Source organism: Mesocricetus auratus, unplaced genomic scaffold (assembly GCF_017639785.1).
Source record: "Mesocricetus auratus isolate SY011 unplaced genomic scaffold, BCM_Maur_2.0 Super-Scaffold_100676, whole genome shotgun sequence".
NCBI classification, from domain to species: Eukaryota; Metazoa; Chordata; class Mammalia; order Rodentia; family Cricetidae; genus Mesocricetus; species Mesocricetus auratus.
The window spans coordinates 57,226,364-57,247,477 of NW_024429266.1; the positions used below are offsets into that span (position 1 = coordinate 57,226,364).

At 45.2% G+C, this 21,114-nt stretch overlaps 1 protein-coding gene across 2 annotated transcripts in view; it reads right to left on the bottom strand.

Moving 5' to 3' along the window:
* The window catches only part of Lemd1 (LEM domain containing 1), a 32,397-nt gene extending 16,572 nt beyond the window's left edge, over positions 1-15,825 (bottom strand). Inside the window, exons 1-6 of one of the 2 annotated variants that reach the window (XM_040738949.1) lie at positions 15,700-15,825; positions 13,942-14,061; positions 13,291-13,413; positions 10,155-10,225; positions 1,692-1,793; positions 532-615 (exon numbers count right to left, since the gene is read on the bottom strand). In XM_040738949.1, the coding sequence (XP_040594883.1) occupies positions 532-615; positions 1,692-1,793; positions 10,155-10,225; positions 13,291-13,413; positions 13,942-14,023 (462 nt within the window). In that variant the 5' untranslated portion in view covers positions 14,024-14,061; positions 15,700-15,825. The remainder of the gene's footprint in view (positions 1-531; positions 616-1,691; positions 1,794-10,154; positions 10,226-13,290; positions 13,414-13,941; positions 14,062-15,699) is intronic. The other variant, XM_040738950.1, reaches the window with a different exon arrangement.
* Positions 15,826-21,114: the final 5,289 nt, after the last annotated feature.

The following is a 21,114-nucleotide window of genomic DNA, read 5'->3' on the forward strand; positions in this document are numbered from 1 at the left end:
GAGAGGTTTTTGCTACCCAGCCCAAGTCTTCTTTCAATACCTACAAACAGACACCAGGGGGAGCGATTTCATCACTAAGGCCACTTTTCCTCCCTCTTGGTCACTTAATAGAACTGAATAGAAATTGAGAATAGAAATTCTATTTCCAGTTTTTCTACTAGCTTTCTCTGTGTTCTTGGGCGTGTCATCTCCTTCCTGTACATTTCATCATCTATAATAGAGTCAAGAAACTTTTCATGAAGGAAATTCCACAATCAATAATTATCTTCAATAAATCACATCAGGGCTCAGGAGTTAGTATGAATGGTGTCTGCGAGCCCATGAAGCTGTCCTCATGAGTGCCCTATGGGAAGGGCAGCAGGAAATCCCTTCCGATAAAACAAGGATAGATGTATGCTCTTGGAAAGGAAATGATAGTAAAGTCAATATAGCTATATTCTTAGAAGGACGGGACAGGAAAGACACGCTAGGTCATGTGTTTCTAATAGTAGAAGACACACTATTCAGTTTTAGGAACATAGATAGGCTTACCTTAACTAGCATCTTCCAGTTTTTACACTCGGAGTTTGACTTCCCCATGTCTGCCTGCTGCCATTTCATTTCATTGTCTGGTTTCTTTTACATAGAAAGAAATCAACAGGTTAGTGGGGAACTCACAACACACCACGGGTCACACAAAATCCCTGGGAGGCCAGGGTTTTTAAGGTAGGATGTTGAGGTTAAATCACGGTCTTTGCCAAGATGGCAGTTAGCTCCCATTAGCGTATGTCAAAGGTGAGAAGAGAAGGCTTATTAAGTAGTTATAGAATATGCAATTTACACTTCACTTGAACCCAGCTAGAGTATACAGCTCCTATTGGGAATAAGAATGCTTTTCAGTTAATTAACAAACTATTATAGTGATGTTTAACATCAGGTCTTCTAGAACATGCTACTTGATCCACACACTTAATTGAAGCCATTTACCACACATTCCCTTGTCTCACTGGACCTTCTGACAGCGGCATTTAACCCTGCACATGCTAATTGTAGACCTACAAGGTATCTTATAAGGCAAAATAGGCATTAAGACACAGAGAATTAAAATCCTATTAAAGTGTTAACACTTTAATATTGGCATAACCTAAGAATTGGAAGGCTTTTGTCCCCTGGTTATCCATGTACCCTCCACACTGAGGAAGCAGACAGAGGGGACAGAGGCACAGGCATGTGAACAAAAAACTGGAACAGCTGGAGGAGGGTTCTGAGTGCCTGGGGGTTGAGAGATTGGAGCAGGGGACCAGGAGTGGCGTGTGCTCTGGCACCAAGGAAGGGCAGTGGGGGGGACCTCAGAGAGTGTTAGTATATGCCAAGGTCAAGAAGGCAGCCAGGGAGTTGTGCAGAGGAGGAAACCACTGTGACTAGGAAGAAAATTTACATGGGAAAAACAGAAAATTGAGCAAAAACATTAATATATCGATGATAATGGGATCCACAATCACAGGCTTATGGAATCCAGGTTAGAGATGTGACCCACTGAGGGGAATTGCTAGAAAAAAACAGACCACTGAAGTGTTGATTGCATTTGGAGATTAATATTAATTTCAGACATACCTATATAAATAGAGACAAATACATTTGTACATAAAAGCATTCATTATATACAAAACAACACATTTGTGCATAATAAACAGGCCAGAAAGTGATACTACCTCAGTCTTGGTTTCTAAGCACCACTCTGCAGGCCTACCATGTAGGGACTTACAGGACAGGGAAAGAGCAAGGTGAATCTGAAGTATCTTCCAGGCTGGAAACTAAGAAATGATATAAACTTGTCAAAAACATGCCACACCCATCTTCACAAGGCTGCTTCTGACCAAATCTGGGATAAGTCAAGCATTAAAACAATACTAAGATGGCAGAGGCAGGCAGATCTCTGTGAGTTCAAGGCCAGCCTGGTCTACAGAGTGAGTTCCAGGACAGCCAGGGCTACACAGAGAGACCCTATCTTGACAAAATAAGATACCAAGAAGACTTCAGATGCAGCTGAGTGGTGACATATGTGTTCAACATGCTGAGGGGTCAAGCCCTAGCAGGAACGTGTGTGTATTTGTATACACACACATTAAGTAAACTATCTGTCATAGGGCTTCTATTGCTGCGATGAAACACCACTGCCAAAAGAAAGCTGGGAAGGAAAGGGTTGATTTGACGTGCACTTCCAGGGAAGTCAAGACAGGAACTCAGACAGGGCAGTAACCTGGAGCTGATGCAGAGGTCATGAAGGAGTGCAACCAACCCTGGCTTGCTCAGTCTGCTTTCTTAGAGAACCCAGGGCCACCAGCCCAGGGACAGCACCACCCACAATGGTCTGGGCCCTCCCCCATCAATCACTAATTAACAAAATGCCTCCATAAGCTTGCAAACAGCCTGCTCTTATAGAGACATTTTCCTCTTTGAGGTCCCCTGCCCTGTGATGACTTTAGCTTGTGTCAAGTTGACATAAAACTACCCAGCACACTATCCTCAAGATCTGTGAGACATTCTCACAGATCATCAGGCCCAAGAAAGGAATCATAGAAACCCATACTTAGAGTTGGTCTATCCAAAGCACGGGAGAGCCAAGGATAGGGATTAGCACCTTCAATAAAAGCAGGTTAGGAGACTGCATTCTTAATCTGTGGGACCTGATGCTAACTCCGGGTAGCTGTCAAGGTGAATAGTTCATTTCTGTCTGAAGACCTGGATTTGGGCTGGTATCACACACACACACACACACACACACACACACACACACACACACACGGGGTCAGAAATAGTCTGCAATTATAGTGGAGCATACTAATCCAACAGAATGAAAGCACTGATCTCTAAAACTGGCCAGAGCATAAGTTATAGGGAGAGACTGAGGCTTTGCTGTGCTAGGATGAAGAATACTGAAGCAACCAGACAACTAGATGTGAGAGGTGTTTCTAGAATGACAGTAGACCAGAAAGCAAAAGGATGCTGCTGTTGAGACAACAGCAGAAGACAGGCAGGGTCTGTGCACTGGAGGTGGGGTTGGTCCCAAGTGGATCTCTGGAGTGATGCAGGGTCTGTGCACTGGAGGGGGGGTTGGTCCCAAGTGGATCTCTGGAGTGTTGCAGGGTCTGTGCATTGGAGGGAGGGTTGGTCCCAAGTGGATCTCTGGAGTGTTGCAGGGTCTGTGCATTGGAGGGAGGGTTGGTCCCTAGTGGATCTCTGGAGTGTTGCAGGGTCTGTGCATTGGAGGGGGGGTTGGTCCCAAGTGGATCTCTGGAGTGTTGCAGGGTCTGTGCATTGGAGGGGGGGTTGGTCCCTAGTGGATCTCTGGAGTGTTGCAGGGTCTGTGCATTGGAGAGTTGGTCCCTAGTGGATCTCTGGAGTGTTGCAGGGTCTGTGTACTGGAGGTGGGGTTGGCCCCTAGTGGATCTCTGGAGTGTTGTCGGGGGCTTCCTTTGAGGTTACCAGATTGCCTGCCCAACGTCTGGAGGCTTCATGTCTACAGTTTGTTCTCAAGGGAGTTCAGAGACACAACCCAACACACAGCAAAAATGGCACATGGTAACAACTGACTCTGGTAAAAAGAATATGGTTCTTTGTACTACTCTTGCCACTCTGTAGCTGTAAAATTATCTCAAAGTAACTTAATTTTAAAATGTTCAAAGAAATGGAAAAGGATGTAGACGTAAGATTAAGGAAGGCCGGTCCTCAACACCAGGGGGCACATAAGCCTTTTTGGTTTGTTGTTGTTGTTTGAGTCAGTGTCTCATTATGTAGCTTAGGCTAACTTTGACCTTGGAGTGCTTCTGACTCAATCTCCTGAGTGGTAGGTTGTGGGACAGAAGAAAACCAAAAGTCTAGGGACTATTGTCAAAACTCTGTTATCTCTCCAAAATTCTACTTCTTCCCATACTTTTTTTCGTCTCTATGGTACTTTTCTTTGAGTGAACATCTATCAAAAAAAATTTTAACTTTCTATTTTGATATTCGTAATGATTAAGTTTTCCACAGTGAACAATAAATTTTCCTAACAGCAATCTCTAAAGTCTCCAGAAAGAAGATGGGGTCCCACAACAACAATTCCACTTGGTTCATAATGATGCCAACGGCTTTGGACTAAAAACTGCTCAAGACAATTCCAAATTGCCTAGATGAGATGGTCCACCTTCTTACAACACTCTAGCCAGAACTTCAGATAAGCCTTACCAGCTATGCAGAGACTGGCTACAAATGTTACAGCTAGTCTTCTTGAGTCTGTGTGTGTGTGTGTGTGTGTGTGTGTGTGTGTGTGTTTTGAGACAGGGTTTCTCTGTGTAGCTTTTGAGCCTTTCCTGGCACTCACTCTGTAGACCAGGCTGGCCTCGAATTCACAGAGATCCCACCTGCCTCTGCCTCTTGAGTGCTGGGATTAAAGGTGTGTGCTACCACTGCCCGGCTCCTCTTGAGTCTTAACCATTTTTTTTAGTTTCTTTTTTTTTTACAGGATCCCATGGAGATACTGTTGCCCCCAAGACATCTGGAAATAATTCTAAGAAAATAACACCTTCCCGTCTCCCAATAGTTGAGATGGATGGTTTTGGCTTTTCTCAGGGTTGGTTATAATTTATTATAGGGTTGGGGTCATAATAATATCTTGTTTGATATATAAAAAGGGGGAATAGATAAGATAGGATAGTATGGTAGCTTAGTGTATCTACTTGTAAACTATTTTAGCTACTATTAATTATAGACAATTTACATTGTTGTAGAATCTTGCATATTGATATATATGTAAAATTATTTTTGCATTTCTGTCTAAGATAATTTGTATATTGATACAAGTTCAAAATTATTCAGCCTGCCTCCGTGGCATACAGAAAGCAGTCTTTAATTATGCCTGAGTATTTACTTATATAAATATTCCTCTCAGCATTTTGATAAGTTATATTCTGCAACATTCTGAGCTCAGTACGGAAGATCTTATTTCCATCACCTTATTTTTTTTACTGTGTTATTGTGTATTGCAACTAATTAAATAGAATGCTTTTTATAGACCAATTCTGCTAACAAAAACAATAGCCCTCATTTGTAGCTAAGTATCTTTTATTAGATGGCATAACTACTCTGCTCCAAGCTATACCCCCAGTCTGATTTATATGCTTGATTTCTACCTCCACAACACACTACAAGGCAGAAACCATTATTAGCCTACTTACAGGCGGTGAGCTTACACACAGCAAGAGCAGGGACTTAGCCAGAGAGAGAGAGAGAGAGTGAGAGCCAGAGCTGGGGTTGAGCCCTGGCAGTCTGTCCCTAGCACCCATCGTTTTTGATATGACTTTTTGCATTTAGAGCACATTTTAAAGTTTTTTCATAGTTGGGCATGGCGATATACACCTTTATGCCCAGCACTTCAAGAGACAAAGGCAAGTGGATCTCTGTGAGTTCAAGGTCAGCCTAATCACACATCTGATTCCAGCCAACCAGGGCTGTATAGTGAGATGCTGTCTCAAAAACAGAAAGGTTTCTTCAGCATAGAAACTATGCCTCTCTCTGCACCCATGTTCTTCTTCAAGCAGATGTCCTATGTCCTATGTCCAGAAGTGACACTTAGCTGATAGGCTGAACCTGGGCAGAAGTTCTGTCTTCTGAACTGGTGTATACTCATTATGACCAAAGCACTGTCTCTCAATATTGTAATGTCTGTCTAAGAGGTAAAACATCAGGTATGGCATAGAAAATAAGAGAAAGAGACCATCTACCTCAGTGTAGGACCAAGGTTCCTTCCAAGGAGGCCAGTGGGGACAAGGAAGTCCCTCTTCATATGCCTGGAGTTGAACTGAACTCAAAGCAAAGATGAAACAATCTAACGTCAACACTTTACAACCTAGAGAGAAAGCTCTTGGGCAAAGGGCTGGGGAGGCTGACTGGAAAAGTGGATTCCTAGGCATGGGGTGCATGTGAGAAACCTGGGGTGAAATATGTAGGAAAGGTGGTAAATGAAGCAGAGACACTGGGGTTCTGGCCACCAAGAGCAGCTTCTCTCTGGGCAGAAACATGGATACTTCAGAAGGAGCAGCAGAACTCCAACACACGCGCACAGAGAGGCACACACACAACAGAGAGGAAGACAGACAGACAGACAGACAGAGGAACAGTCAGACAGAGGAAAGACCCCCCTACTGTTGTTGGTTGTTTTGTTGCTCTTTACTCTTTGGGAGGTCAGGCCATCCAGCTCCCAAAATAAATGCACAGGAACCCTATTATTACTTATAAATGCCTGGCCGTAGCTTAGCTTGTTTCTAGCCAGCTTTTCTTAACTCAAATTACCCACCCCCTACTTTTGCCTCTGGGCTTTTACCTTCCTCTATTTCTTCTTCTTCTCTTTCTTTCTTTCTTTTTGTGGGGGGTGGTGTTCGAGACCAGGTTTCTCTGTGTAACAACTTTGGCTGTCCTGGAACTCCTGTGCACCAGGCTGGCCTCAAACTCACAGAGATCCGCCTGCCTCTGCCTGCTGAGTGCTGGGAGTAAAGGCGTGCGCCACCACCACCCAGGCCCCTGCTCTATTTCCTTCTTATTCCGTGGCTGGCTGTGTGGCTGACCCCATCTTTTCTTGTTCCTCCTCTTGCTCCTAGATATCTCGTCCCAGATTTCTCCTCGTATTTATTCTCTCTGCCTGCCAGCCCCACCTATCCTTTCTCCTGCCTTCCTATTGGCTGTTCAGCTCTTTATTAGACCTATCGGGTATTTTATACAGGCAAAGTAACACAGCTTCACAGAGTTAAACAAATGCAGCATAAAAGAACACACTTTCTCTGTCTCTCTCTCTCTGTCTTTCTCTCTCTCTCATTCTTTCTTCTCTCTCCCTTCTCTCTGCTTCCTTCCCTGACTCCCTTCCCTTCCCCCAATAAATTTCCTACGTAAAAATGAATGCAACACATCTTTGCATCATTAAATGAACGTTCCACAGCATAAGTGAATGTAACACATCCTAAGTTAATATTCCATAACGCCCTACCAGCTTGCCCCCTGCCCTCTGGATTTTGGCTGCAGCATCCCTCTCAAGGTGAGGTGCACACATACAAATACTTCAATCCTTGGAACTGACCCCAGATGACCATGTATCCTTTTCTGACCGAGACAGCCCTGCCTTACTCTTGTCGTTCCAGTCTCCCTGACTGGGAACCCCCACTCTTTCTTCATCCTGTTCAGGGACAAATCACACTGGCACCTTACTCAAATCCCACTTTACACAAGCTTCCAGTGAAGGCTGTTAGCTCTGTTAGCTACTGTAAATCCCTTTGAAGGAAGAGACAGGGAGCCTGAGTTGTACATGCAAACCTAGCTCTCACCCCAACACTAGAAAGACGTCTGGTCCCTGTCTGATGACAGTGCTGCCAGCCTCTACACGGGGACCTTTCCTGGACATGCGCTTTACCACTGAACTGCACCCTATCCCTGATCTGGCTTTCTGAGTGGTCTTCATGACCAAACCTGTACATGGTTTTGCACATGGTTTGACAAAATACAAATTCACTATGTTAAGCAGGCTGTTGCAACTGTCATAGTCCAAGTCTCAAGATGGCTGCACTTCGCTAGGGACTTACCAAAATGAAAGGAGAGTGTTTTGAACAAACACAAACCTACCCTTCTTAGGCACTGACAAGATTATTTGGTGCAGACGACTACTCCATATAGTGTGTACAGCAAGTGTTTACATAAACACACTTCCTACCACCTTTACAAGGAACCCTGAGTGCTTATTTACATTTACTTCCAGATATAAAGTGGAACAGATGTCGTGGAGGCCCTTTTGGAGCATCGAAATGGCTTATATAAACCCTTCGCATTAAAAGATTCTGTGCCATCACCAACTTTCCATCTGGTTCTATTACCAGTTGAAAATATCGATGCACCTTTGTCTCGGGTTATGTAAAGCAAAGACCGCGGGCCGCCGCTTCCTCTCTTAGGGGTTTTTCAAGTAGGAAGGTTGCTTTTTCTACTGTGACCATCTCTGTAAGATCTAGACAAAAGGGTTTTCTGAGGAACTGGGGTTTAGTGAATAGAAAGGATTCTTTAAGAGAGCCATTTATTAGACTTTTTAAAAATCCTTTTAGAAAATGCTATGCTCGCTCAGAATCACTTCATCAAATCTGAACTGTTTCTGAATGGGAGGCTGCCGCTGTAGTCCTGTTTACCCGGGGTGTCTTTTCATGTATTTAAATTCTGCAGGTAGTTTAAGTCCCAGAATCCAATTGCAACTAACCTATTTGTTGCTAAAACTGTGATAGACTTGGGGAGTACATTTTAGGCTGCTGTCAGGTGCAAGACCCTGTGACGGCTGGGCTAATGAATGGGATACAGTGTCATTTCAAAGGGATTCACTCGAGTGGCCTTTGAAGCATCTCTTACAAATCACAGGATCTTAACAGGGAGAAAAAGAGCAGGGCATGAGAATGAAAGGGACTCCACCTTCAAGGACCAGCTGGCATGGAGGCGCAGGAGATGCTGTAGAGAACACAGCAGCTGCATCCACTGGGTGAGGAGGGGTAGGGGAACTGGAAGTACCCCAGTGTCTCAGGGTCACAAGTGAGTGGTGTTGCTAAGCCTCTGGGGAGAGTCAGGGACAGAACCCACTTGGAGAGATTTCACGATCGTTCAGATAAAGCAGTGACAATGCAGGTGGAGGTGGGGGAGGTGGAGAGGAGGAAGAGGGGCTCCACAGGGCGGAAGTCTTGGATGGAGCCCAGAGCTTGTATACGCTAGCCAGTGTTTACTGGTGAGTTACATGGGCGGCCCCAGCTTTCGAGACAGGGTTTCTCTGTGGCTTTGGAGGCTGTCCTGGAACTCGCTCAGTAGACCAGGCTGGTCTTGAACTCACAGTGATCCGCCTGCCTCTGCCTCCCGAGTGCTGGGATTAAAGGCGTGCACCACCAACGCCCGGCCATTGGTTGGTATTTTTTTAAGATAGGGTCTTGCCGTGTAACCCAGGCTAGCATGGAGCTCACTGTCCTCCTGCTTCAGTTTCCTGAGTACTGAGATCAAAGGTATGAACCACCTGGCCCTGCCTGTAATGAGGTAAACAACAACAACAAAACAAAACACACGGTTCTGAACTCTAGAATTTGGGAATTGCTACATAGAAGGAGCTATGAGGAGAGGATATTCCACCAGAGGTCTCCAGCCTGGACAGTGATGGTGGGCGGTAAGTAGAGGCCTCCTGTGCGGCTGCGTGGGGGTGGGAATGCGTTTGCTCCTCGCATCCACCCTGCACAGTAGCAGGGGAACGGCCATGTGACCAGGAATGAACACATCCCTCCAACCTGCAAAATACTCATGATGGTGAGGGATCATTTGCTGACTGGATGCAGGGAGGAGGGAAGTTTAGAGACCGAGTAAACCAACCTGTCACAGGCCAGTGCCCGAGAAGGGTCTTGGAGGAGTTATCACAGAAGGAGGTGCCAAGGGAAGCCCAGAAGACAAGAGGAAAGAGCCAGAGCTAGAGGCCTCAAGCATAAGGGCATTTAGACAGGAAGACAGCAAGCAAAAAGGCAGACCTCAAAATAGAGCAGAGAAAGAAGCCAGTGTGAGAATTCCTCAGGGAGGCCAGTTCCATGCCGTGCTAGATGCTGATGGCACAGGCCTGCCTTCTCTGACAGTCCCCAGGGCAGGCAGGATCTGTCGGCTACAGCTAACTGGTTTCCCCAGAGCATTCCCAAACAAGCAGTGGCCAGGGCCCCTAAACCAGCCGGGTCTCCCCTGAGGGAGCCCCCCTCACATGCTTGGCCTCCAGCCTCCCTGTGATGGAGGTAGAAACCGCATCTCAATATCTGGCTGTCAAGGAGAGGAGACTAGAGACTCACATTTATCCTGTGTTCATAGTGGGCCTAGAACCACTTCAGTGTGTGAATGCTAAGGGAATGGTACCTGTGAAGCGTGAAGCTGGTGGGGTACATGGTGACTGTCACTATGGGGCAGAAGGGACAACGTTACTCCGCGCTTTGGCTAGAACACAAAAATCATTTCAAAAGGCAAAAATTTTTCATTACAAGATCAGCTTTAGACTAGGGCCTCAGGACTCTAACAAAACACAGTGAACCTCTTTATATCTGAAAATGCAAATTCCTGTGTTTAACACATGTGTAGACCTGTTCACGCGTTAGAATGGTACATACTCTTTTGCATTCTTTGGCTCTGTCCTTTGAGAATTTGATATTTCCTTTCAAAATGATATTTACTCTTGGATCTGGGGAAACAAAAAGAAAATAGGCCATGTGAACATACAAGATAGCAGAATAAACACTAAGTGGGTTTTTTTTTTCCTCAGCCACGGTGTGCTTCCATGGGGGAAGAAACACACAGTGCCCTCCTTTTCCTTATGGAGAAAAGAGTCTTCCTCCAGAGCTTCAGGAGCTGAGGGAAATGCGCTCAGGCTTCCTGGGGGACATGACTGACTGTCATGTTTGCATGCCTCTGAGGGCTGCTCTCTGGGCAGCTGTTTGCAGTCTAGCATCGTCCCTGCAAACCAGCTGTGAGCTTTGTGTGTCTCTGAATGTCAGGAGAGGAAGGACTTTCTGCCTCCTGTTTAGAACAGCACCCTGAAGAAGGGGACGCCAGTGGCTTTCTGAGTAGAGGGACAGCCAGCAGCAGAAAGCAGCCCACAGTGACACTTTGGGAATCTAAGGAGGACGCCGTGCTGATGAGCATTCAGCCTTGCATTTCACAGAGGCATTTTATTTTTCTTCTGCTGTTTTGAGACAGGGTTTCACTATTTATTCCAGGCTCCACCTCCCAGCTGAGGCCCTCCTGACTCAGCCTCCGCAAGGATGGGATTTCAGACATAGTCCACCACATTAGGACAATACATTTCAAGTGGGATATCCAAGAAGTTTGAGAAGAGGTTGGTGGCCAGGTGTGTAATCACACATCTGTAATTCCATCAGTAGTGAGGCTGAGGCAGGAGGATCACTGCAAGTCCAAGACCATCCTTGTCTGTATAGTGAATTCCAGACCTTGGGTTACATAATCAAAGCCTCCCACCCGCCCCCTCAAAAAAAAAAAAAAGAAAGAAAGAAAGAAAGAAAAAGAGGCTGAACAATTAAAGTTAAGTTCACCGATTGCCCAAAACAGTGAGTAAAAATGAAAAAACAAAATCTAATCACTGGTTGTTTGAGTGACCTAATGAGTTTCCTATCATTGCTGTCCTTTCCAGTCCTACTCCTTACCCCAGCAGGTGCTTTTGTGACCTAGGTCCAAGCTGAGACAGAAGGGTCCCACATAAACTCGGGTTCATTCCAATGGCACTGCAGGGACAGGGAAGGGGACCTTAGGCTTGAACTAGCTTGAGCTGGCCACAGCTCTGACTTCATGGCAGCCCTGAACAGTTTCTGAGGATGAACTAGTTCCCTAAGCTTCTTCTGAGGGCAGGAAACAGCAAAGACCCCCATCTGAGACAGCTACTTGCCCACTGTTGCTTGTACACTGGCCTACGTACTATCCCTAAATCCTGTGGTCTTTTCCAAATGAGCTGGCTGTGCCCATTGAAGAAATCTCTGCGTCCATCCAATATCAAGATTTTTTTTCTTTTCCAGAGAGGACTTGCACTGTCTAATTGAGCTGTTAATTGGTATGGAAAATTATCCTTTTGTATGGATCACTCATGCTCCAAAACACAGTGTGTTCGTCAAGTATAGGCAACGAGGTAGAAAGAACAATTTTAAGTGGCAGTCCTGAGTTCAAGTCTCAGCTCCGTCACTGTGTGTGTGTGTGTGTGTGTGTGTGTGTGTGTGTGTGTGTGTGTGTGTGCCTGTGAGCCCGGGTGGCTCTCAGGGCCCTGTGCACTCAGGCAAGTGCTCTATGATAAGCTACACCTCCAGCACAGGCAGCTGTGCCTTTTTTACCCTAACCCTATACATTGAATTCCTGCTATGTGAGGCTAGACAGAGAGTGGTGGTGAAACTAAGTAGTCTGGCTCTTCATGCCATATCCCATTGTATACTCATCTCCGAGGACCACTCCTCAGTGAAGTGATTTGGGGCTAGTCTCTTATCCTAGTCACTGTTTTATAGCTATGAAGAGAGATACCATGACCATAGCAACTCTTTTTTTTAAGATGTATTTATTTATTATTAAACAATATTCTGCTTCCATGAATGCCTGCAGGCCAGAAGAGGGTACCAGATCACATTGTAGATAGTTATGAGCCACCATGTGGTTGCTGGGAATTGAACTCAGGACCTGTGGAAGAGCAGCCAGTGCTCTTAACCTCTCAGCCATCTCTCCAGTCCCCGACCATGGCAATTCTTATAAAGGAAAACATTCAATTGGAACTGGCTTATAGTTCAGAGGTTTAGTCCATTATTATCACGGTAGGACATGGTGACATGCAGACAGACATCTTGCTGGAGAAGGAGCTGAGAATTCTACATCTTAATCCTCAGGCAACAGGAAGTGAGCTGTGTCACTGGACATAGCTTAAGCTTAAGAAACCTCAAAGCCCACCCCCACGGTGACACACTTCCTCCAACCAGGCCACATCTACTCCAACAAGGCCACACCTTCTAATAGTGCCACTTTCTTTGGGGGCTACTTATTTTCAAACCACCGCATCATTCTAGCTCTCTGACTTTAGCTAAGTGTTGTGAGGATTAAAGGACTTGATGTTCATCCTGCCCAAAAGACATGAGTGGCCACATTAGCTGCTATTTCTCTGGGCTCACAGGAGACTCCTAGGAAATGGGATATATAGTGGGGACCTCCAAGGCCATCCTCTGAGAACCCAGGAGACAGAAATTACTGTGGATGTATGATTTATGCTGCTTTACATAATGTGCATGCTGGAGCCAAGGCCACTGGAAGCAAAGGAAAGGGATTCCAGGGACCACAGCTTCCCACCCACCCTCCAGAACTATTGTCAGCAGTTTGTATGTGAGAAGTTCAGAGAAGCACAAGCTGATTCATCCTTCTTTCTGGGCAAAAAATCACCTAATCCAAAGAAAATCATCGTGAAATGTATCAGTTTCAGACCTCACGGGAGGCTGGAACCCTGCCTATAGGACCTGATTTTAAGGAATCCACACTGATTAGTCCTTCCCCCAACATCTTATCCAGCCCTGTCTTCCGTGTGAATACAGACGTTGCTGTTCAGATTCCTCTGCAGCCTAAGGGCTTATTTTGTAGGCTCTGTGCAAAAAGAGGCCACAGGGCTATTTCACAGGTCAGTATGCACATCATTTACAGTGTGTAAGTCATGCTGGACAGGGTATTAATAAATGTGAAGCTGCCATCTGGCAGCACAACAGACAATGGTACCTTCGTTGTCATCGCTGTCCTCACAGCCATGCAGCTTTTTAAGTCTCCTCATGGCAGGTAATTCACAGGGAGGCGAGACCAACAGTTGCACTAACTTTTTTTCATACGCTTTTCTGGTGGAAGCTGAGAAACGACATGGAGAATTAAATTGTTCCTTATTGCATACACAGAGTTCAGAAATTATTTTATAACCAGACGTTTCTTCTAGGACCTTACATTATTGGATAATTGTGGCTTTTAACAGTGAGTTAGACCCCACAGTCACTGAAGTCACTCTTTCTTTTATAGACTCAAGGAATGCCTACAGATTATCAATAACCAGGTACTGGGAGCGAGTGGGACATGGTTGTCTATAGCCATAGAGATAATGAAAATATAGGGCACATCCAAAAACCCAAGATAACTAATGTAATAATTGGATTTTCAGCATTGAAACAAAGCACGAATAAAAACCATCTCCCTCCCAATCTGTAAGGACTGGGGGCTGTCTCTTACATCTTCCCTCCATATGGCTTTCTGTTTTCCTGTTTGTATTTTTAGTGGTTTTTACTGCATATGTTCCTTCTACTTGTACTTTTCTGGTTTAAACTTTGGAAGTAGTTTGTAAGCAATAAATGGACAGACACCCCCTAATATTAGCGGTAAACATACGTATTATTGGGCCAGGTGAGAATCCAAGCTTCTTAAGTTGCTTTCGCAATTCGTTGTCACTCAGACACTTCACATCCACCATACTGATAGAAACGTGGCCTCTCCTCTGACAGTGGACACCTTGAAGCAGGAAAATATTAACTTCATTCAGACAATTTTACAAATAAACACCACAGCATAGGCGCTAAGGCACATATTGACACTTCCGTTCTCTGCCAGAGTCCTGCTGGGTGTGGCAGCCTCGAAGCAAAACTTGGGAGCATCAGTGATTTCTAACTTTTCTACTCAACTACTGTAAGAAAATTTACCTGGGTAAAATGAACAGAATATTTCTGTGACTGGTCTGGAACGCTATTCAGGACGCCAGCACCCCGGAAGATAATCCGTTAATTAAATATGAAAGAAGTGAGAGGGATTTGTTTTCAGTGAGCTAGAAAAGTTATGGTATTTCTTGCTGCCCCCCCTCAAGGCTTCTGGGAGCTCAGAGATTGCAAGCTGTAATGGTTTTCACATCTGCAGCTTAACACTCAGCACAATAAGATGCAGGTTTTGAAAGTCTTAAATTTTGTTTTGTTTTCGAGACAAGGTTTCTCTGTATTGTTTTGGAGGCTGTCCTGGAACTCGCTCTGTAGACCAGTCTGGCCTCAAACTCACAGAGATCCTCCTGCCTCTGCCTCCTGAGTGCTGGGATTAAAGGTGTGTGCCACCAACACCCACACCCGTCTGGCATTAAAATTTTTTATTTACATGTATTTTGTGCACATGAGCATATGCACTTGTGTAGATGGGTGGGCACCACAGCACACGTATGTGGGTCAGAGGACAATTTGTTAATCAGTTCTCTTCCTCCACTATATGGGTCAATAGGCAAGGCTTTTTTTTACCTACTGAGGTTAACAGCGTTTTTTTTTTTAATTATGCACTAGCAAACACTGTGGTTAATGGACTGACATTTGGAAAAAGCCAAGTCTTAATTCTCCACACAGATTGGGTTATATTGGTTTGTGAAATCTTGATCTGTCTAAACCTGTACAACCTCAAGTCAATTATTTTATACCTTTTATCTCTTGATTCCGAGCCCCAAAACTGACTCTATCACCCCCTGAATGAGGTGAAGAAAGGCAGAGTCACTCCTCTGGGAGCCCTTTTCATAGGCTTGCCTTACAGGACTTGTTTACTGCACCTTGTTCCTAACAGGTTTCAAGGATTTTAATATTGCAGGAAAATAAGCCAAGCACTCAGCCCGGGAAGATGGAGTCCCATTTTAAGAAATGACTTTGCTTTTATTAGTGCTCCATCAAATTAGGAAACACACCATAAACAAGCTCAAAAAGCCAGGGAATTGTGTGACCTATGACAGGGCACTCAGAAACTCTTGCTTGGGCAATTTTGTGCTTCAAACTATGCTTCTTTTTTGCAAACACGGTCTTGGTTAACATTAGTTTCCACCTTCTCCATGTGTTTGGGGAGCTGGATGAACCTTTCCAGAAATCAGTCTAATGATGGAAAGGAAAAGGGCACTGTGGCTCAGCAGCTCAGATTTTTGTTTATTTTTTTTATTTATTTAAGGCACACTTAGGTAGATCCAGTGACATTTGTTCCAGAGAACTGCTGTCTGTTGTTTCTCTGACTTCCCAAAAATAACCTTCCAAAGAGTTTTCATCAATTTCAAGTGACATTAGACAACTGCCTAGAGGGAACACACATATGGCAGACAAATATTCAAATGGAATCCAACTGGATGATTAATCCACTCACCCCTTTACATGGTTGTCTGAAGTCTATGCAGGCAGGCTGGTTACCTCAGCTGGGTGAGCCTCACCCACGGGTTGCCATGAACAACTGTCCCTTCTTTGCCTGTTAGATATGGTGACAATCACAATACTGACAATGTGACATCAGCAGCATACCTCCAGCCCAGCAACTCTGATGGATTTAAGCTAAGTTCAAGCCGAAGGAGGCATTGGTCAGCCATCGTGTACAGGGAGTAAGCTGCCTGGGACTCTATGGTGCCAAGCAATGTGGAAGAGAAACTGGAAGTCAAACAAATGCCAGCCAGCATCCAGGCCACCATCAGAAGTACAGGGAAATAGGGAAGTGGAAGAGACTTGGACCCACACGAAGGACTTTTCAATTAATAAGAGCCGTATGTGGTGGCTCACGCCTTTAATCCCAGCATTCAGGAGGCAGAGGTAGGTGAATCTCTATAAGTTTGAGGGTCTACAAAGCAAGTTCCAGGACAGTCAAGACAGTTACAAAAAAAAACCTGTCTCAAAAAACCAAAAGGAAAAAGAAAAAGGAGGAGGAGGAGGAGGAGGAGGGAGAGAGAGATGGCTCAGCAATAAGCAAAGAGCACTGGCTGCTCCTCCAGAGGTCCTGAGTTCAATTCCCAGCAACCACATGGTGGTTCACAACCATCTATAGTGGGATTTGGCACCCTGTTCTGGTGTGCAGGCAAACATGCAGACAGAGTCTTCATACATTTAAAAAATGCATAAATAAAATTTAAAAAGAAAGAAAAAGAAGAATCTGGGGCTGTTAAGATGGTTTATTGGGTAAAGATACTTGCCACTAAGCCTGACGGCTTGAGTTCCATTCTGTGGCATGAAAGTATCCAAACATACCACACATGCATATGCAATAGATAAATGGATTTGTTTTGTCTTTTAATTAAAAGAAAGAAGAATTGGGACAGAAGTCTCATGGCGAGGGCCTCTTTAAAACACATTCATGTCTCCTTCCATTCTCTGGATACCCACAAGATAGCTGAGACATATATTATCATTACATTGCAAAACATAGATCTTATTGCTTTATTTTAGGGAAGGAGCATCATACTAGTAGCTGAAGTCTTGCAAGGAAAACTGCTGTGGTTTTCAAAACAATTATGTGAGACAAAATGTAACTGTGAGAAAACACAGTGTGTTCATTAAACACCAGGGGAAGAGGAGCCATCTGAAAGGGTTTAAGGGAGACTGAGGAGCCTGCCTGCCCCAGCACCCTCACCAGCGCCCCAGTCCCCCCATGCCCACTCTTCTCCCCAGGGGGGGTGAGGCCCTCCATGGGGGAATCTCCAGAGTCTGTCATTTCCTTCAGGGCAGGGCCTAGGTCCTCCCCCATGTGTCCAGGATGAGAGAGCATCCCTCCATGTGGAATGGGCTCCCAAAGCCCATTTGTATACCAGGGATAAATACTGATCTACTACCAAAGGCCCCATAGACTGCTGAGGCTTCCTCACTGACACCCAAATTTAGGGGATCTGGATAAGTCCCCTGCTGGCCTCAGCCCTCAGTCTGGGGTCCATGAGCTCCCCCTTGTTCAGGTCAGCTGTCTCTGTGGGTTTCATCAGCCTGGTCTTGACCCCTTTGCTCATCACTCCTCCCTCTCTGTGCCTGGGTTCCAGGAGTTCAGTTCAGTGTTTAACTGTTGGTATCTGCCTTTGCTTCCATCAGCCACTGGATGAAGAAAGGCTCTAGGATGGCATATAAGGTAGTCATTAATCTCATTATTGGGAAGGACTTTTAAGGTAGCCTCTCCACTATTGCTTAGATTGCCAGTTAGTGTCATCCTTGTAGATCTCTGGAAATCTCACTAGTGCCAGATCTCTCCTCAAACCTATAATGACTCCCTCTATTATGGTATCTCTCATCCTGCTCACTATCCTCCCCCCCACTCAACCTCCCTGCTTTCCCATGTCCTTCTCTCCTCTCCCCCTCTCTTTCTCTCAGTTCCTTCTCCCCTCTCCGCCATGCTCCCAATCCACTCAGGAGATTCTATCCCATTCCTCTTCTCGAGGGTATTATGAATATCTCTCTTAGGGTCCTCCCTGTTTCCCAAACTCTCTGGTAGTGGGATTGTAGGCTGACAATCCCCTGTTCCATGTATAGAATCCATATATGAGTGAGCACATACCATTTTTTGTCTTTTTGTGACTGGTTACCTCACTCAGGATGGTTTCTTCTAGTGTCATCCATTTGCCTGCAAATTTCAAGATTCTATTTTTTTTTCTGCTGAGTAGTTCTCCATTGTGTAAATGTACCACATTTTCTCTACCCACTCTTTAGTTGAGGGGCATCTAGGCTGCTTCCAGGTTCTGGCTATTACAAATAATGGTGCTATGAATATAGTGGAGCAGATGTCCTTGTGCATCTTTTGGGTATATGCCTAAGAGTGGAACTGCTGGATCTTGTGGTAGACTGATTCCCATTTTCCGGAGGAATCTCCATAATGATTTCCAAAGTGGCTGTACAAGTCGGCACTCCCACCAGCAGTGAAGAAGTGTTCCCCTTTCTCCATATCCTCTCCAGCATAAACTGTCATTGGTGTTTTTGATTTTAGCCATTCTGACAGGAGTAAGATGGTATCCCAGAGTTGTTTTGATTTGCATTTCTCTGATGGCTAGGGATGTTGAGCACTTTCTTAATTGTCTATCAGTCATTTTAGACTTCTCTATTGAGAATTCTCTATTTATTTCTGTACCCCACTTTTTGATTGGATCCTTTGGTGTACTGGAGACTTGCTTCTTGAGTTCTTTGTAAATTTTGGAGATCAACCCTCTGTCAGATGTGGGGTTAGTGACTATCTTTTCCCATTCTGTGGGCTGCCTTTTTGTCTTGTTGACTGTGTCCTTTGCCTTGCAGAAGCTTCTCAGTTTCAGGAGGTCCCATTTATTAATTGTCGGTCTCAGTGTCTCCCTTTACACTTCTTATGTCGTCCTGTTACCAGCCTTTTCCAGGTCTGGGAAATAGTGGAGCATCTTGGGGTGGATGGCTAGGAAGTCTGAGTGCTCCCACACTGTGACCCCGGAGTTCTGAATAGAGCACCAGTTTCCAAACATGCGATGTGATCCTTTATCAGCATCCAAACACTGAATTCACCAGACAAAGACTTAGAAAATTGACACATTTGTTTCAATCAAAGCAAATAAATGATAGGCTTGCCTTATTAGGATGCGGAAGCATTTTGTTTACATGGCCCAGAATTGCTTTCAACAAAAATCAGCCAGCAGGTGGAATCGCTTCCGTTTCCAGCAGTGAGACTGTTGGAAGGAGGCAGGCATTTTTGAGATATTTTCTTGGTCAAACCCCTGGAATTTGAAACCAGCAGGGCTAAACTCAGCTGACTTCAAACATCTCTGGGTTGAGCTCCCTGTCCTGTATGCTTGTCTTCAGGCAGACCATCCTCTCAAGCTCCCCTCATGCATATTCATGTTGCTATTGCCAGCACTGCTCCATCTGAGAATTCCTGTGGCCTGTGAAATCCTGAAGTATTTGGCTTCAATGTGCACAGCCTTCCTGTCAATCTCATCCGTGTGGTTCTGGGCACTGGCTTGTTCTGTTTTCATTCGCTCCATAGCTGTGGAGACATTTTATCCCAGGTTTGAGGCAAGTTTAATTGCCAATCGACTAGGTATTCAATATGATAAGGTATCTAAATCCAGAGTTTCCTCCTTTCATTAAAATGTAGATCCAATTTTCTCTTCCCTTAATGCTGCATGCTGTTACTAAACCAAAATAATGGAAATAGTAAAAGCCAGATGTCACTTCAGTCTCAGATTTGATATGGGGCACAATTTCCTCTGCTCAAGCCTAATCTGGCGGTTATTTACTAACCCCATCCTTGGGAAGAATGCACAATTTAAATGTAAATGCAATTTACATAGGGGAGCAGCTAGTAGATTTGCAGTTTCAATTGCCAATAACCATTTGCAAAGGGGGAAATCAGCCAAAGCAGAGACCAGCAGCTGTCAGTCTCAGGTTGAGTCATCTCAGCTCTGTTCGGGAAGCCACCTGCCTCAGAGCCTCAGCTACAAGGCAGAGGGGTCACAACAGTCACGACCTCAGGTATTCCACTCGGGATTCACCACTCCTCCGGGGAGGCTGGGTGAGCTTGCGTTTCAATGAGCAAAGTCCACTGCCATCACCTTTGAAAGCCAGCGCTGATGAATTTCTCTCAACAAGTATCAACCATCTCTCACAGCAAAGCGGGCAGGATGCTTGACTTAAGTCAAGGAAAGGGAAAGGAGAGAAAAAATATTTCAAGAGTATCGTTGAAGAGCTCAGTGTCTCTGTTACAAGAAAAGAATACAGATCATTAAAAGAAAATAAGATAAGTGTCAACAGGAAAGCCCCCAAAGTGTCATTCAGGCTGAGACTTCCAAGAACAGCATACTTTGTAACAAGGAGCCTGGGTGACAGCCCGAGGGTGGTGAGAAGGAAAAACAGCCAGGCTGTGTGGGGCCCAATTGTGGGGGATCTCCATTGAGGGGCTTGGCCTTCACCTTTAGGCACATTTAGAAGTTTCTAAGTGGGATGTGGCTCTGATGTCCCATTTAGATTAAACGGAATGACAATGAGTCAAGGGTGAGTGGGTAAAAACGTCTAGAAGCTACTTGAGGGGTTACCACAGCAGCCTGGGAAGAGCCATCCTGGACAGGACACAGGGATGTCTCTGACTCTCTCAGAGAGGCTCCTACCTGTCCCGTCCTTGTCTACACAGTGAGTCTGCACAAGTCTACTTAACCTTGGCTACGCCCTACTCAAAGACTGTAGTAATGCAGATAATCCACACTCTTTTGTTTGGCTCTGGGATTAATTACACCTTTTAAAAATTTTGCCTTCCTAATTAACCTTTCTGAGGCTAATACTAAAATTAACTAACCTTCTTGGAGCCCCTGCCAACAGGGCAGGGAAGGGGGCAGAGGAGGACAGGAGGAGGGGTTGATGCCCCTGAAAATCACTTCGGATCAACCCAGGAGACTGTGTGCAGGTGACGGTGTGCTGGTGACTACTGTGTGCTGGCAGGGGAGTCTGTGGTTACAGAGTTCTGTCACCAGGCAACGGAAGCATCTGCCATCATGGTGTGGCTGAAAACGAGATGGGAAGGTGGAGTTTCCGCTCCCAGGGAGCTACCTGTACCAGGGAAACAGAATTACAACCTGGTGAAGGCCAGGAGAGGACTTCCCATTAAGGGACATGGGGAGGGGGAATCCTAATAAATGGATGTGAAACAAAAGAGAAAGTCACTTAATGGCCGCTGTATAAACGCAACAGCAAAAGTGCTTCTAAGAAAGCACACTGGAGCTCCAGAGCCGGCTCGTCGGTTAATAGCACTAGTTGCTCTGACACAGGACTAGGTTTTCCCCAACACCCACATGGAGACTGGAAAACATGC